The sequence below is a fragment of the Thunnus thynnus genome, chromosome 10 (assembly GCF_963924715.1).
Source record: "Thunnus thynnus chromosome 10, fThuThy2.1, whole genome shotgun sequence".
NCBI lineage: Eukaryota > Metazoa > Chordata > Actinopteri > Scombriformes > Scombridae > Thunnus > Thunnus thynnus.
In genome coordinates this window covers 1,396,131-1,413,864 of record NC_089526.1, presented here as the reverse complement: position 1 = coordinate 1,413,864, position 17,734 = coordinate 1,396,131, and the positions used below count along the sequence as shown (strand labels likewise).

Genomic DNA, 17,734 nt, shown 5'->3' with positions numbered 1-17,734 from the left:
TTTCTGTCTATAGATCCCCATAAAAAACACTTTTTCTCATCAAACAGCCTCCCAGCTTCCTCAGAAAATGTAAAAAATGTTTTCCTTGAACCAAATGAAGGGATGTTTGTTTTCTCTTCAGCTGACTAAAAGATGAAAACAAATGAAAACAGTCAGAGTTACAATTTAAATGTTTAAACTTTAATGATGCTGGAAACCAAATCAAAAATCTGCACAGAACAAAATAAACAGGAAGTGAAATAATACAAGATAGATTAGTATTTCCCTGATACAGTCAATCAGACAATGATGTAGCCCCAAGTTAGACTGCTGCTGGTTAGGGGGCCTGTTGGGTCCTGGTGAGGATGGGGGAGGTGCTGCACAGGGTCCAGCTGCCACCCAGAGGGAGAAAGGTTGCAGTTGATGGAGACAGACTAGTCCCATACAGAGGGTATTCTCTCCCTTTCCAAAACCCTGAGTCCACTCCACCTTCCCCAAGTGCCATCGTGGACACTCTACACATGCCTAGGCCCAGGAGAAGGACCCCAAGGTGACCTATGAACACAAACCCCCCAGAGACACTAGCTGTGCCCCTTGTCCCATGCCTCTTCTCCCAATATGTTTACTTAAATACAATATGTTATACTTATTCTGATACTTGGCTGCCTACATTTACACCTTGGTGATGTTTTATGATCTGGTGAATGGTGAAACTACTTTGCAGAGATAACAGGCCAGTCGCACCTGTCCACTGAAAGGAGGGACTGTGAGTGTGTAGAGATAGGAAAAGGTCAGCTGGAGCTGTTGTAATACAGCAGATCAGGAAAACTATCTGTGGAACAGGAATGACGGCACCAACAGCATCATTTTATTCATAAAATAAAAGTTACTGAGTCATGAGTCAATCACAACAAAAACACTCTTGTAACTTTTTCTTCATAAGCCAAACACTTCCCCTTTCTTCTTCTCTGTTTTAGTGCGTCAAACATGACGTCACACAGCTGCGTCTCCTATAAAATCATCCTGAGCCTGAAAAGACTCAGACTCTCACAAACTAAATGAGCAATATTTTATTAAAACATAATCTGCAGGCTGCAGCTGTTTTTATTTCTCCTTTATATCGGTTCTGTTCTGTCAGTAATTAACGGTCTTAAATTGTCTATTTGTGTCTTACTCTGTGACAGACAGACGCTGCTGTAGATCTATAATCAATTAATAAAACATTGGAGCAGTTATCAGCTGTTTTCCTTCCAGTTATCACTATGTAGAAACTATTAAGTAACAGTTTAAAGTGTTATGGGTGAATTTCAAGTTTAAACTTTAGAGTTTAAATTATTACTAATTAATTTCTGACTTCTACATATCTGACAGTTGAGATGATGCATCATGAGCAGTTGTCTCCTCATAATAACGATGGAGTGAACGAGGATGTCTCGTTTGATGAATTAAATTCCTCCTTCCTCACATCTCTTTCACATCCTCGCGGGGAGGAGCTGGGACACGAGGAGTCAGGGAAGTGAAGAGACACGTCAGCATAATGAAAAGCTCCCTGTGACTCCCAGCCAATCAGCTCTCAGCCTGCTCTTGTTCCTTGTTGTTTCATGAGTTCAGTTTGTATTGTAGTCCTGGTTTTCAGTTCAGTCTTGTTGGATCGTTTGTTCGGTTTTGTTCTGTTCCTGAGTTGTTTAATAAATATATTCTTCAGTTCCTTTTGCCTGCTGTGTCCTGCATTTGGGTTCATCTGCTCTGCACCTCATGACATTATCATCTTTATCTTTCATCATCCTCCTGTCGACTTCCTGCTGTGTTTCTGCATCTTTTGTCTTCTTGTTTTAACTTTATCTAAACTTCATGTTAATTTTGTCCTACTTTTGTTTGGCCTTACTGTTTGGGATGATGATGTCGCTCTAGGTTGATGCTACTCGTTATAATGCTGTTTCTGAATCAACAGAAAGCATCTTAAAACCTAAAAAGTATTACGGTATTTCCATCATTTTTGGTCATTACCATCATGGCATTTAAATTAGATTATACCATGGTGTTACCATAGAATTATTTAAGTGCTAAAGTCGTACTTTAACTATACACACATTTTTCCATAGTGGTAAATTATTTATACAACAGCTGATACCACAGGCAAACAAAAAAATAGAATCAAACTACCAGGATACTTTTTTGTGGGGGAAATAAATTCAGAGACAAAAATATCTGGCATCCGGAAGGAGTCTAGTTTGTAAAAAGGTGAAAACAGTTTCTCATGTTCCCATCTTTTCCACATTTGGTCTCATTTGTCAGTTCCTCTCTGAGCAGAATGTGTAGTTCCCTACTGTACTACAATACTACTGCAAACCCAATCATGAAAAGACGGAAACTACCTGATCTGGGGAAATGTGTCCTGTCAGCACAGATAAGGCTGATATTCACTGTTCACATGTGGGGTTGGTTTGATATAAAGCTCAAACCATCCCTTCACAGCTATAAAAGTCAACCAGTGTAATGGAAAAATAAAATATGTTTACTTAAATACAATATATTATACTTATTCTGATACTTTGCTACTTACTCTTACACTTTGGTGATGTTTTATGATCTGGTGAATAGTGAAACTACTTTTCAGAGATAACAGGCCCAGTCGCACCTGTCCACTGGAAGGACAATGAGGGACTGTGAGTGTGTAGAGATAGGAAAATAAGTCCTACTGCACTGTCTGTTGAGAGAACAAAAGTGAACTGTGAGTGTAGAGATAACTGAAGAGGCTGAGAGTATAACTATGGACTGCTCAGAGCATAACTTCGTACTTTACCTAAGACAGCTCTCTGTATCTGTTGTTGGTTCTGTACTTGCTTGTAAGTGTACTATTAAACCCAGACAGACATCCTCTGGTTTGTGGGTCTTTTATTACAGAAACTGCCACCACAGCCTTCAGCATGAAGCTCCTGGTCTCATCGTTCCTGCTACTGGTTCTCAGTTATCCAGCCACAGCTGAAGTTGTCGAGTCGTTTACAACATGCGAGCAATTCTTCTTCAAGAGTCAACCACCCACCGAGCCATCAGGTGTTCAGTACAAGAAGATCTGCCAGAAGACTGAAGATGGTTATCAATTTGCAACTCTCTATGACACCAACCGAAGGATCCCTGTCTACTCTGCATATAAGTTTCAGGGACGTGTCACATATGAAAGGAAAGACAAATGGCTCATTGAACCTAAGGTTAGTTTTCATCCTTTTGTGTCTCTCAATCTTGTTCACAGTCAAAAGGTGAAATATTAAGACAGCAGATTCAATGTGTGTATATAGTATTATGTACACACGTACATACATAGGCTACATACACACACACACATATAGCCAGCCCATCCTTATTCGTCATTATTTTTTCAATTATTAAAATGAACATTTAAATACACAGTAAAGTTCCCTTTCTAAAAAAGTAAAGATAACATTTATTAGGCTATATTCATGGTGACGTCAGTTTCTGGCTGCGTAGAATTAGTGTATCAGCGGTTAGGAATGCAGATGCATTTCCTATTGAGACTCCAAGAACCTAGAAAGCAATGAAGGCAAGACGGGAAGTAGAGCTGGAAATTACCGCCTAACTTGTTTGTCTCTATATTTCCTTTAAAGCACAGATCGTTTCTGTTGAGAGAAGATTATGAATTGACAACACAGCGCGCCCCTCTCTCTCTCTCTCTCTCTCTCTCTCTCTCTCTCTCTCTCGTTTAAAGTCAAACTAGCTCATCCAGCAGTCGATCTCTTTCTCTCCCTGCAATCAAATTAAAAAAATAATCCAGATCATCCAAACAAGATGATATTTCCTTAAATAGACTTAAGTTCTGAATGAATGGATGTATTGATCTCCACAATCCATAGAAAAATAAACATGATAGAAAGGAAACCATGTTTCATTTTTACACGATTTGAGCAATTTACCCGCTTTTCACAGGTAAATAATAAGCATCCTGGTACTGAAAATGTTTTAGAAAAAGATTCATTTTAAGTGTCATAACCTACCGGATGCGTTAGTCGCCTTCCACAGCAGAGAGCACAGAGAGAGAGACCATTTTATGGTCATCATAAACTGTCTCAAAAAGCCTTATTTTTAATTGTTATATGTCTTAAATTTTGAGGTGATGCCTTGTTGTATGAGAAATGGAAAAGACACAAAGTCCTCTGTTATCTCTGATAGTTGCTAGAAACTGGATAATAATTTGTATTGCGGAGCCGCAACGGCCAACATGAAGGACAGAAGTGGACTTTAATTTTTTCACTGCTTAGTTGGAGTTTACAGATTTAATGGACTGTTAGTGGATGAAAGGTAGATATACTGAAACATGTGTGTCTTAATGTGGAGAATTAACTACAGCCGACGAGAACGACCAGAGCAGCCTTATTGTTTTACACAACGTTGTCAAAATTAACAATTCCAAACAAATTATAATTAAAATTAAAATTTTAAATTCAAATGCTTTTTTAACACAAAGAGTTTTATGTGATGTAAAGCGTAACAGTGCTAAACAGTCCATTGAATTTTCCATTAATTTGATTAGTTTACACGATTTTACATATGAAGATACAAAAATATTCAGAAAAATATCCATATTAATATTGTCAAGTTGATTTCAAACATGAAGCTCAGCTCTAATGTGCATTTGTTTTGCTGTGGAGAGGATGTTATATTTTCTCTATCCAGGTCTTTAAAAGCATTAAATTTGATTTCAGAGAGAATGTATACAGTAAATAATATTTTATTTTGTATTTGCAACATTAGAGACAGAATCAATACAATCTTCAGATGGCAGATGATTCAAACAGTAGCACAAAAATTAACTGAGATGCTGATTTTTATCCTCTACAGCTGGATGACCAGAACGGTGGAGACTTCATGGCTTCTGGGGACGCTGTCAAGACAGGCCTTGGAACAAATCAAGCACTGAAAGCAGATTACCGCAACAGCGACTACGATAAGGGACACCTGCTTCCAGGCCAACACCGACACTCCCAGCCAAGTGCGGACGCCACATTCACCCTCACAAATGTTGCTCCGCAAGTTGGCAAATTTAACCAAGGACCGTGGAATGAAAAAGAAACAAAAGTGGCAGACACGTTGACAACCAAATGCTTGAACAGTGGTTTTCATGCCTATATTGTTACTGGTGTGGTGCCTGGAAATACAAACATCAAAAAAAGGGTTAATGTTCCCAGTTATTTCTGGAGCGCCTTCTGTTGCGGAGACAACAATGACAAACCTAAGCTCTCTGGTGCCTACTATGGAGATAATGTAGAATCAGGCAATATAAATGAAATCGAGGATTTAGAGGACCTGGATACCAAGCTTAGTAAAGACTATGGCTATACGTTCAAAGTGTTCTCAGATAAATGTAAACAAGCCCCCTGAGTTTCAAACGGCCAGTCAAGATCTCCGTAGCTTGTGTTAATCAATTCATAATATGAATAAAAGCATTTATATCTTTTATCCATATATTTATCTTCACACATAATCTCTCCTGTTGATTGCCTGATCATTATAACTCTGCTTCTGCATAGAAAAAGACATTAAAATGACCTGTTCATCATGAATAAACATGGTTTCTGAGTCAGATTTGTCTGTTTTTTTATATTTCCAAAATGTTTTGATGTTTCTTATGTAACAAAGCTGAAACCACATAGTAGTAGCCCCTTTGGTATAAACTCACTCTGAGGTTGACATAATCCACTTCTAGTCAGATGACAGATGCAGAGACCACAGGTTATATACTTTAACTTACCATCTTTAGATAATAAAGGTAGAAAACATTGTTCCTCTGAAAACCTAAAATGCAGTCATATGACTCTGTTTGGTAGTCAGGTGACCAGGACTTATGAATGTTGTGTTCATTCATAGTTAAAGACAACAGAGTTTGAGAATTTCATTTGATATATCACATTCACACTCCTACATGATTTAGATTGACTTTACACCTGCAAATACATGAGCTGTCCAAAACATTTCAAAACAGAGTCATCAGTGAAAGGCTTCATATTAAAGCCTTGAGATGAAGATGAAGATGAAGATGAAGATGAAGATATCAGTCATTTAAAGTCTTTTTTTTTTTTCTCTTTTCTTTATTAAACAAGGACCATGAACAAAAAACATTAATCTCATAATGAGAAGAGAGATTTAGCTATTAGCTCATTTCCATCTTCAGTCTCTGGGAAGGTAAACAGAACAATTACCAGAAAATAAAAACATTTATTTACATGCAACACCAGTAAATAGTCTCCATCACATTAACAATCATACAGACAAATCAACATATCAATACCAGCACATTCATCCAGTACAACTATACAATTACAATTCATTTAAAATCTGAATCTCTGTGAAATTAATGTTGACATGACTGGTTGTTCAATATCCAGTTTTTTTGCACCACGGGGAGAAAAATGAAAGTCTGAGCAAGTCTGAAGCTCAGCTGGAACTATGTTCCAGTGTTTGATGGTTGTGTAAAGGTTCTGCTCTGGAGGGGTTGTGTTAGTCTGAGTTTAGAGCAGATCCAGAGGTTCTGCTCATCTGCTCAGAGCGGAGCTGAAAGAAGCTCTTCAGTGGTGGAGAAGCAGCATTGAGAATTATCTTAAATACTCATCAAACCTCTGAAAACAGAATGAGATTTTCCAAACTTAAGAGACTGTATTTGGACAATATGTTATAATTATGGTGATTTAATGGTTTCCTTACACAAACATTTAAGGGTTGTTTAAAGCAATCGGATTAACCCTGATTATCTGAAGTTTATGGGCTCTATTTTAACCGCACAAGTGCAACGACAAGTGCAGGGTGGCAGGTCTTACGGACCATGTGGGCGTCTGTTTGCGCAGCTGCTGTTTTGGTTCATTTATGTGCAGCAGCGCAACGTGCAGAAGGGCTGAGTGAAGGTGAATATAGATCAGCCGGTTGTGGTGATTAAATATATGTGAAATACTCTCTCAGCCAGTCACATGACTGCTCTCGTAGCTCTGAAACAGCTCAGCCAATCACAACTAAGCGTGATAATGACAAGCAGAAACAAACAGAAGGCTTTTCTTCAGGAAATGTCAAAGACAGATGGAGTGTTTTCAACAGTTAGTTTCTATAATAACGATAGAAATGAAGGAAAAATAGAGAAATTGATTCGGTGAAGCTGCATGATTATATCAGACGAACACTGATTCAGTAATGATTCTAATGTATCTCACATAGTTTAATAATTAATGTTACACAACAGCGTTTGCACTGCAATGTGTTTCAAGGATAAAACATGAGACGATACTTTAACTAAAGAAAGAAAACTGGGAAAGATGCTGATGAGCTGCTAACTCAACGTCTCCTTCATAAAAAGCAGAATATCGAGTTATAATCGATCAGTCTGATGTGTGTAGAGGTGTGTGTGGTGATACTGTAGCAGCCTGGTGATGTTTTCAGGTGATTTACAGTGAACGCAGTGCCGTGATCCTTCTCAGATTTATCAACATATCAGTCCTGCTGCCTTCAGATGCTGCAGAGGTTTAATGAACTGAAGGAGAAGCTTCTCATACAGAATAAACAGCTGTGGACAACAGATAAGAATCACCCACATTCATTTATAGATCACTGCAGACTGATTTACTGACTTTCCTGCTGTAACCACATCAAACATTATTTTCAGTCTTTAATTGAAATAAATTATTCATATTTTAAGCATTAATCCGTAGTTGCAGCACATCTGCAGCAAATATTTGATGCAGCGATCTCTCTGTGTTCTTCTACACACCCAATAGATCAGCTGTTACACACAGTCCAGATAAAGAAAAAAAAAGAGTAAAAAGAGTAAAGCAGCGTCCTCCTGATAAATCCTGGGCTCATTATGTGGAGCAGCGCAGCAAAACTAAAAACTGTCGTTATCAACTTGACAGAAGAAACTATTCAGCAACGTTTAGCTTCTGAAATAATATTTTAGACGGACAAGCGAAAAATTAATGGTTTAATTTCTATTCTAATTGTTGACATGAAGAGGGAAACCGGTTAGGGGAACGAGAAAAACAGGAAAAAACGGGAGGTACGTTTTTAATTCATATGAAAAACAAAATAATTTGTTTATTGTTATCAACAAGTTGAACAGCGTTGGACGGAGGGTCCTGTGTCTAGTCTGCCGGAAAATAGAGGACCTCAGTTGAGAAGGCGTCCTTCAATGTGGCCCAGGATGCATTGCGTTTACACTGCTAAAAGAATGTGGCCACATGCGGCCCAGACCACCTCGGCCTTTGGATTAAATGCACAACAGCAAATAGCCTACTGAAAAATGTCAAAACAGTCTTATATGGTTCTTGGTCTGAAGGGTTCATTGTCTGATCACTCACTCACAACCATGACAGTTTTACTCAGAGAATCTGCCCTCGTGATTCACATGACGCTGTGTCTTCTTCTTCTGCAGTGAGGTAAAGCACTAAACTTTCTCTGTAGAGATAATTTAAGGGACAGTGATAACATCTGGGACTTATAGCAGTCTGGTGATACAGCGAATGAGAAATCAATTAAGAGCTAAAAATCAATGTTTTTAACCACAAACTGGAACAGAAGTTACAGTTCACACCAACATCTACAGAGAGGTCTTCACATTTAACGAGGAGGACTGATGGAGGCCAATCCTTTCTTTTCCCCAATCTGCTAAAGTCTGCCTGACCCTACAAAAAACATATTTAACTAATCTTTTAGCAATACTTAATCTGAAAACCTCACTCTCAGAAAACAAGTGAAAACATCTGCCACTGACAGTTTAATGTGTTCCAATCCTACTGAACTTGTTTCATTACATTTCTTCAGTAAGTCTCTGCATCTTGGCATCAGGAAGGTCACTCCTTCTGTTTAAACGGTGACATGTTTTGTATCTTTTCGACAATCTTATATGACTTCGTTGAATCTGTGGAACTTTTTTTTTGCAGACATTTTGTTTTGCAAAGAAACTAGCCCAGTTTTAATTATTTATTTCTTCCTTTGTACTGAACACATGATTTTGGTGGATGAAGCAAACAGCACATGTTACATTAATTATTGCCTTCCCAGCCTGCCGACCCCACACACATGAGTAAATTCATCATTCAGTTAGACTCCAAGTGATCCAGTTTTTAAAAAGTGATTGTGTTGTGGTTGGAGTTTCAATTCAACTGAAACTGTTCAGAGAAACTTATTGAAACAAGTGATCATTTATTGAAAATGGACAAATCCCTGAACTGCAATTGAAACAGGTAAAATTATTTCACCCCATCAGCAATTCTTGTTCACTTGTTTCAAGAAAAATAAATACAAGATTAAATGATGGTAATTAAGAGCGTTGGACTGGTTCTGCAGGGCACAACAGGGTTTGTTGCTATTCCTCACAATTTCCTAGTCTTTCAATTTCTATTCTCTTTTCACTTTCTGCTGTCCCTTTTCACTCGTTACTCTTTATTTCTATCTTTTATTCTATTTCCCTGTTACCTTATAAACACACACACACGCTCCCTGCTGATAACATCAAATTAAGCAATTACAACAGTGCAAACTATGTGCATTGCATTGCGGTTTGTTGCTACAGGAACCTACATGCATTCAGTTGGTGATGCAGAAAATCTGAGTGAGAATACTGTATGCTGCTCTATTAACAAGGTCGTTTTGTTCTCACTGAACTACTGAATATATTTGTAGTGTTAACAGACCATTTGCCCTGCTGGCCATAAAAGAAATCTTCTATAAAATTGCAGATAGTAAACATTAATAGTTCAATATATTATTAATCAGTATGACGTTTACTTTGTGGTGGTACTGATTCCCCTTGAAGACAGCCGTTCAATAAGAAGCCGGAAAACCAGCTCCCAGCCACATAAAGAAATAAAAAACAAATAATATTCACATGGAGAAACCTCACAAGGTTTTGCACAATGGGCAACGTCCCCTTAAACAAATGCCTCTTTAATATGTATATAAAAAAAATCCTGCAGATGTTAGACTATCGTTGGGCAAGCACAAGCTCTTGCACGACGAGCACTAAGAACAACCCACTGCAGGACACTTGATTTATTTTATGGTATTCCCTCTAAAGGTACCCTCGAATCACAAAGCAAAAGACCAGAAAGAAGACACAAAAGGGCCTGAACAGTCCAGAGTTTCTGTCTGACAATCTTTACAAATGATGTCTGCAACCAGTTGAGGAGAGAACAGAGTGACCAGGATGTGCAGTTTCTCTCCTCTCTTAAACCCCAGAAAAAGGGCGTCGTTACACCCCGATTGGCCGAGAGGGGAACGCACCCAGCTGCTCTCAATCACCACCTGGGAGCCAGTCCCCCCACTCTGCACACAGGTGATCTCCATAACCCTCCAATCAACCCAGACATGCAACTATCCAAATTTGGTATGGGGAGACAGGGAAATGATAGCAAATCCCACAAATGGGTGACTGCTACAACTTGCATATGAAATATGATATATAAATGTAATTCCTTCATAGGATTCTCTAGGGTCATAGGTGCAGCAGATTACACCCACATTTCCATCACTGGAGTGATTCTGTTAATAGAAAGCATCAATGTTCAGGTCAACTATTTGGAACTCATTTTTATTGGGTGATTGGTAGCACATATGCACGTAGCATGCAGGTACACTAAAGTTTTATAATAGTAGACTTTGCATATTTGTCAAATATTCACATACAGCACAGACTTTGTTACAGAACTTTGTCACCATTAATAAGCACAATGGTTCCCTTTAAAAAGCCAGTAACACTTTATAATACAGCCCACGTTTTACAGTGTAACTTCCCATCACTTACCATGTAATTTCCCGGAACTTATGGTGTAACTTCCTCGTATGAATCCGTACATATAAAATACTTTCCAGTTCTTACTGGTACTTGAATGTAGGTACAGCGGAAGAAAACAAAACAACGAGAAACAAGGGAGTAACAATTGAGGTTTTAAAGTGTAACTTCCCAACATTAACCATGTAACTTCCCGGGACTTATGGTGTAACTTCCTCATATGAATCAGTACGTTACATGTGTATATGTGCACTAAAATCAAATGTTTTTGATGATGGCAGTTATGACAATCATTTTTTTATGCATGTGTGTTTGACAGGCAAGCTTCACCCACACTCAAGAGATTTATTATACTTATGTCTTCTACTTCATTGAATTAATTTGAATAGAACAAGTTGAGAAATGGGTCTATACTTTTGAAAATTAGCTCCTAGCAGCCATGTTGGTCCAGCACTGCAGTGGCTCATAACAGGCAAACTTACCTCTCTCCAGTGCACAGCTATGGAAGCCTTGTATTATCATCCGAGGATGAAAAAATAACAATACAGTAATGTAATAATATACATAGTATATCTTTAATTACACAATAATAAGGTACGCAGGAAGTTATGAAAAATGATTTTATTCTTTAATTACACATAAACCACAACGTATGTGCTGTTCTCCCAGTCTTACTCTGTAGGTACAGACTAGTTACCCTATAAGTACATGGTAACAACAGGGAGTGGTCTGGATTATTAAATTCACACTGTTCCCCAGTCCTTGGTACCTGAAAATTGTTTTTGTTGTTGTTGTTGGTCTGTTACATTTACAATTTAAACATAGTTTCCTGTTTTGTTGTTGTTGTTGTTGTTGTTGTTGTTTTTACTAAAATTAATCATTTTATGACTACATTTTGATAGATTAGTTAAGAGTTATTTTGTTGTTTAAGTTTTATATATAGTTTTATATATAGTTTTTGTTAAGTTTTATATAGTACAATTTATATAGAATATTTATATTGTATAATAGTAGTTTATATAGTTAAGAAGTTATAAATGAAACATATTCTATTTAATCATGTTCAATAATGTTTTCTCATTGTCTGTTCAAAGAGTTGATCCGGTGTGTTGTTAATGACACGTTGCATGTTGTTAGATTGTGACATGAAAGGTAACAGAACCAAACAGCCAAGTAAGGACAGGAGAACATAATACAGCCCGCTCCCTGTTGTTACCATGTACTTATACACTGTAAAAAAAATTTAAAAATCGTAAAAAAATCATAAAAAGTCTGGCAGCAAAAGTTGCCAAACACTTACCGTCAAATAACAGTAAAAAAAACCTTTAGTTATTCTACAGAGATTTATTTTAAAAATATGGATATTTACTTTGGACATTGCCTACATTTTTACAGTCCAACCATTATAAAATAAAAAGAAAATCTCATTATAAAACATTGCTAGAATGTTAAACAAATGTATATATCTGCACAAAAAATGAAAAAGATTGCAGAACTACTTTAAAATTACCTAATTTAAATGAAGACTCTTGTTTTCATACAGTAATCTTTGGTAAATTCATAGGATTATCCAATCCATCCACAAGAACTCCCCATCAAAGTACAGATTTCTTGATGTAAAACGCAGAAAAATTATGTAAGATTACATTCAAATTACCCTCCTTTAACACCCATTAATGGTATCTTGAGAGCTTTAAGCTTTTATTTTATGTGATTATCCAATCTATTTACAGCAGATCCCTGGTAAATGTTGGTTTTATACTGTACAAACAAATAAGATCATGGGATAATAGTTTACAAAAACATAATTTTAATAATCATTACTTTACTAAGATTATTTGATAGTATTTAAAAGCAACTATCAAATATATCTACATACATTTCCCCATTAATGTATGAGGTTAACTCAGGCTTTTCCCGTAAATGTATGGAGTATACATTATATAAACATTTTTGACAGTAATTAAAATCAACTCTCCAATATATTACAGGCTTTTCCCATTAATGTATAGGGTTTACTTTATATAAACATTATGTGACAGTAATTGCAAGCAACTCCCCAATATATCTACAGACATTTCACATTAATATATGGAGTTCTGAATGTACAAAAACCAGAAGGTCTATGTAAAAGTACCTTTATATCAACTTTGACACTGAATAAATATATATATATTTCTACTGACATTTTATAATATTGTGCAATCCATTCAATACAGATCCCCATTTGAGCTGTATGAGATTTCAAGATGTTTAATAACCAGAATATATCATAAAAGTACCTTTTACTGCTTGCTTTACAATGTAATTCTGTAGACATCGCCCAAGCCTAGTATACAGGTACATTTTATGTTTCAGAAATCAACTACAATTTGCTGACAATTTATGTCAACATAAAACTAAAGAACATCATGCAGGTTGATTAACTTTATGAATTAACTTCACATTAATTAACTATTTGAACAAATATAAATAATCTGATCTAACATGTTTTCCAGGATCTAGGGTTCATAATTTTGTATTTTATGCAGTATTAATGTGTGTGGATGTGTTGTATGACTTCTGCCATTCTGCCATCAGGTTGTGCCTTTGCATAAGGTGAGAGTTTTGAAGCAGAAGTAGTAGAAGAAGAGGAACTTCCTCCAGTTGCAGTAGTTAGCACAAAGCTTGTGGGTTTTAACAGCAGCAAAAATATGCTGATGTACTGTAAGTTACACATTCTGCTTTGTTGTGGTTGTAAAGTGAGCAGATAAAAAAACTGCTAGTTATACTACAGCCTGAGTCTCTGTCTGCAACACATGACTACTTTGGTATATTTACTCACCAAATGGAAAATCTACCTGCATTTGGCGCTTGCACAATGAAACATAGTATTCTATCTGATGATTACTTTTTTCTGCTGTTGATTGTGTAGACTAATGCAGCCATTCATTTAGAACACTGGAATTGTTCAAACATCAAGCATCATCAAGGAAAAATACACAGTTGATTAAAGAGAAAGAGACCATTCTGCTGTGGTTGAGTTACATTAACTTTGAACTAGTGAGGGACTGCATATAGAACAGTGAAGCTCTGTCATGAAAAGCTGTCAATTCATAAGCTGTCTTGTCTGAATCAGAAACGGTCTGATAATATTAAGCTTGAGAGAAAATCAGTGCAGGTATGGGAAAATGCTTTCAAGAAGCTTTGAGCTCAATCCTGTCTTGCATTGTTTTCTAGGTCTTGCTAGACACTGTCTTCAAAGCCTGGGTTGCGCACACTTCACTAGAAGACACCCTTTCATGTCTCAAAACGTTAGCTGTTCATGCTAAATATCTACAATAATGCAAACAGGCGATTCAGCTAAATAAAAACTGTCAAGTCTTTTCGAGTCATCTGCCTCAAGCCAAAGTGAAGTCGAGTCTTATAAGTGTTAGTCAACCAAGTCGGGAGTCCTCAAATTTGCGACTCGCGTCAAGTCATGAGACTTGAGTCCCCAACCTCTGACAAATATTTATTGAACTGTCCTTGGCCATGGAAATAGGTGAATCTGTTTATAGGACAGATTGAAAGAAACCCACTTCCTTTCAGAATTCCACACACAATATATAAGAAATATCCCTCTGAAGAAGAGTGTCAGACGGATATGTTGGATAGTTGCTTGTAATTACTGTCAAATACTATTTATATACAGTAAATCTCATACATTAATTGGAAAAGTCTGTAGACAGTTTCTTGTAATTACTTTCAAATAATGTTTATATGAAGTAATGATTATTGAAATTATGTTTTTGTATGCCATTTTCACATGATCCTATTTTTTGTACAGTATAAAACCAGTATTTACCAGGAATTTACTGTAAATAGATAAGACAATCACATACAATTAAAGCCTAAAACTCTGAAGGATAATTTGAATATAATTTTATGTAATTTTTTTGTGTTTTACATCTGGAAATCTGCGCTTTGATTGGATTTGATTCATGGATAATTCCATGAATTTACAAAAGAATACTAAATAAAACAAGCCTTTATTTAAATTAGGTAATTTTAAGGTATTTCTGCAAAGTTTTTCATTTTTTTGTGCACATTGATACATTTATTCTAGCAATATTTTATATATTTTTTTTGTTTTTATTTTACAACAGTTGGACTGTAAAAATGCAGATAATGTCTACAGTAAATATCTGTATTTTTAAAAAAATTCTTTGTAGAATAACTGAAGTTTTTTTTTTTACCATTATTTGACGATAAGTGTTTTTTTTCTTTTTTAACTTTTTTTTTTACATCTTACACAAAACATGAATCCATCAGCTGAGACAGAAATAAAGAGGGAATGATTTGACATGAAGTTAGATGGTAAAAACCATCTTTCTAAAGGAAAGGCATCATGTGACGTCACAGAGATGTTAGAGGAGAATATTACAGCCTGCAGTAGCTGATGTTACTGTCAGAAACATTTGAAGTCTGGTATTTTATAATTTTCTTCTTGCAGAGTCAAACCAACAATGAGCTGATTCACTGACGAGTGCTGCGATTTAGCTTCTTCCTCTTGTTGTCCAAAAACTATTAAAAACACTTAAATGTTCTTCATCACCATGAAACTCCCACAAACACCGTCCTGCTGCCAGAAACACTCACTACAGCTCCGAATGTAGATTCATCCACCGCTGAAAATAGTCCCCAACAAATGCACTATTTCCTGTTTGTTTGTTTTATTTGCTGTTTTAGGAAATTACTTTCTTAAACATGAAACAATGTATTTGTGATGCAAATTTTTAAAAAAAGATTTTTAGAGCTTATTGCAATTCTAATTGTGATTACTTTGTATACATTGAACTACAGGCTCCTACAAGTCAGCCTACTATGACCTGAAGAATATATCAAGAATTAAAGGACTTCTGTCTCCTGCATTTATCTTCAGTAGATTTGACTACTGTAACGCTGTCTTCACAGGTCTCCCTAAAATATCCATCAGACAGCTGCAGCTGATTCAGATGCAACTTTGTAACTTTTATTCTCTTGTTTTATCTGTCTTATTCTTTTTTAGCTTCTTTTTATTTCCAAATTTAACCCTTTTTGATTCTATTTAAATGTCTTTTTACTTTCGTTGCTTTTATGTTCTGTCTCGATGACTTTTATGCTTTATGTAAAGCACTTTGAATTGCCTTGTTGTTGAAATGTGCTACACAAATAAACTTGCTTTGCCTTACATGCCTGTGTTTGTGGTCTGCATATGTTTATTTTTGAAAAAAAATTGAAAAAATAACAGAGAACATATTAACAGCCAAGAGATTCATTTTGTGATTTAGCCAAATCGATGTTCACCAGCCATGACTCAGGAGGCGCGCAGTGGGCCGTGAAGCCCTCTGATTGGACGAGAGGATTTCTGAAACACAGGTGAGACAGTTCAGTGTTCAGTGTGACGTCTGTTGTCTTTAATCCACTGAAGCTGTTTCACCTGAGGACCAGCTGCATGTTTCCATATAAAAGGTTATGAAATGTCAAACAAACATAAACATTGTGAAAACATAAAATATATAAACAATAAAATCTGCTAAAAAGTAAAAAAAAAAAAAAAGTAACTCACAACTAGAGAATGAACTCAATTACAAAAACTGATGAACAAATATTCTCCAGATCTGTTTCTATAAACTGTAATTTACACAAATCCAACCAGAAATAACTGAATAAAGCTGATGTCATCATGACTGTTTATTCATTTATTTAAAGGATGAGTTCACAATGTGTCTATAAACCAGCAGTCAGGTGTCTGTAATCATTCCTCCTGTTCATACTGGATATTAAAGATCCTTCAAATGTGCTTTCAATGGAAGTGATGGAGGATAAAATCCACAGTGTGTCCACACAGTCATTTAAAAGTCTGTGTGAAGCTTCTATTCAGCTTCAGCAGTCTGAGTTATTCATATCAAGTGAATATCTGACACATTTACAGTCTTTTTAGCATCAAATTCCCTCTTTGTGTTTCCTCAGACAGTGTTTCCTTGTTGAGCTGCAGGTGGAAGTACTTTTCAGATGAAGATTTGACACAATGGATAATATAACAAGCTTTTAAAATACAACACATTGTTAAAGATGAAACCAGTGGTTTCCAATCTTTTTTAGCTTTTTCACATTTACACACCACATTTATACCAGAGGGGCCGGATTCACTTCAGAGGTGCAGAGGCCAAAAAGAGAGAGAGAGAGAGTGTGTGTGTATGTGTGTGTGTGTCTGTGTGTGTGTGTGTGTGTGTGTGTGTGTGTGTGTGTGTGTGTGTGTGTGTGTGTGTGTGTGTGTGGCTGCTGTCAGTAACTCTTTTCTATATTTGGTCATCTGTCAGTTTCATCATTCATTCTGTGGAAGTTCAAGTTGACTGACTTGGAAGGAAGTGACTAAACCTGCATGTGATTCAGTTTGAAGCAGTTTATATATATATATATATATATACACACACACACATATATACACACACACACACATATATATATACATATATATATACATTTATAAACAAGCAAACAAACAAACAAAACAGTGGACAGTAAATATAATGACATCTTGTGTCCAGCAGGAAAACTTTAGAAATGAACAATATTTACATATTCAGAGATTCTGGAGTTTTTGATGAGGGAGAGGATAGATGCCATTTCAAGGATTTTAAAGTACTAAACATGTCAGACACACATTATTGTTGCCAGTAGAGTATTTTTATAAGTCTTAATACATGTCTGGAGGGATCTGTAGACTAAACAGCAGGAAGCTAAAGTCTGTTATCTTGTGTTTCTGGCTGCTGCCTCAGATCTCTTCCAGTGTGATATAACTGAAGCAGCCACTTATACTTATTAACATCTTATTACCTGTTTACTGAAACTATGTTGTGAAAGGAGGAAAAGGAATAAAGAAAAGTCCATTAACGACTGTCTGACTGACACAAACACAACATGTTTGTTTTATAGGTGATGAAGCTGTTATATTATTATATATTTATA

The 17,734-nt window shown here is 36.2% G+C and overlaps 1 protein-coding gene across 1 annotated transcript; it reads left to right on the top strand.

Moving 5' to 3' along the window:
• Nucleotides 1–2,728: 2,728 nt before the first annotated feature.
• LOC137190550 (endonuclease domain-containing 1 protein-like) lies at nt 2,729–5,399 on the top strand. Its single transcript, XM_067600102.1, has 2 exons — nt 2,729–3,188; nt 4,834–5,399. Exons 1-2 carry the CDS (start codon nt 2,907–2,909, stop codon nt 5,371–5,373), a joined length of 822 nt encoding a protein of 273 aa, XP_067456203.1. The 5' UTR covers nt 2,729–2,906; the 3' UTR covers nt 5,374–5,399.
• The last annotated feature ends 12,335 nt before the right edge of the window (nt 5,400–17,734 follow it).

Excerpts from the sequence above, each read along its gene's own strand:
- LOC137190550 (XM_067600102.1), top strand. The coding sequence starts at position 2,907 with ATGAAGCTCCTGGTCTCATCGTTCCTGCTACTGGTTCTCAGTTATCCA. Across the intron at positions 3,189-4,833 it reads AATGGCTCATTGAACCTAAG|CTGGATGACCAGAACGGTGG; the intron begins GTTAGTTTTCAT and ends TATCCTCTACAG.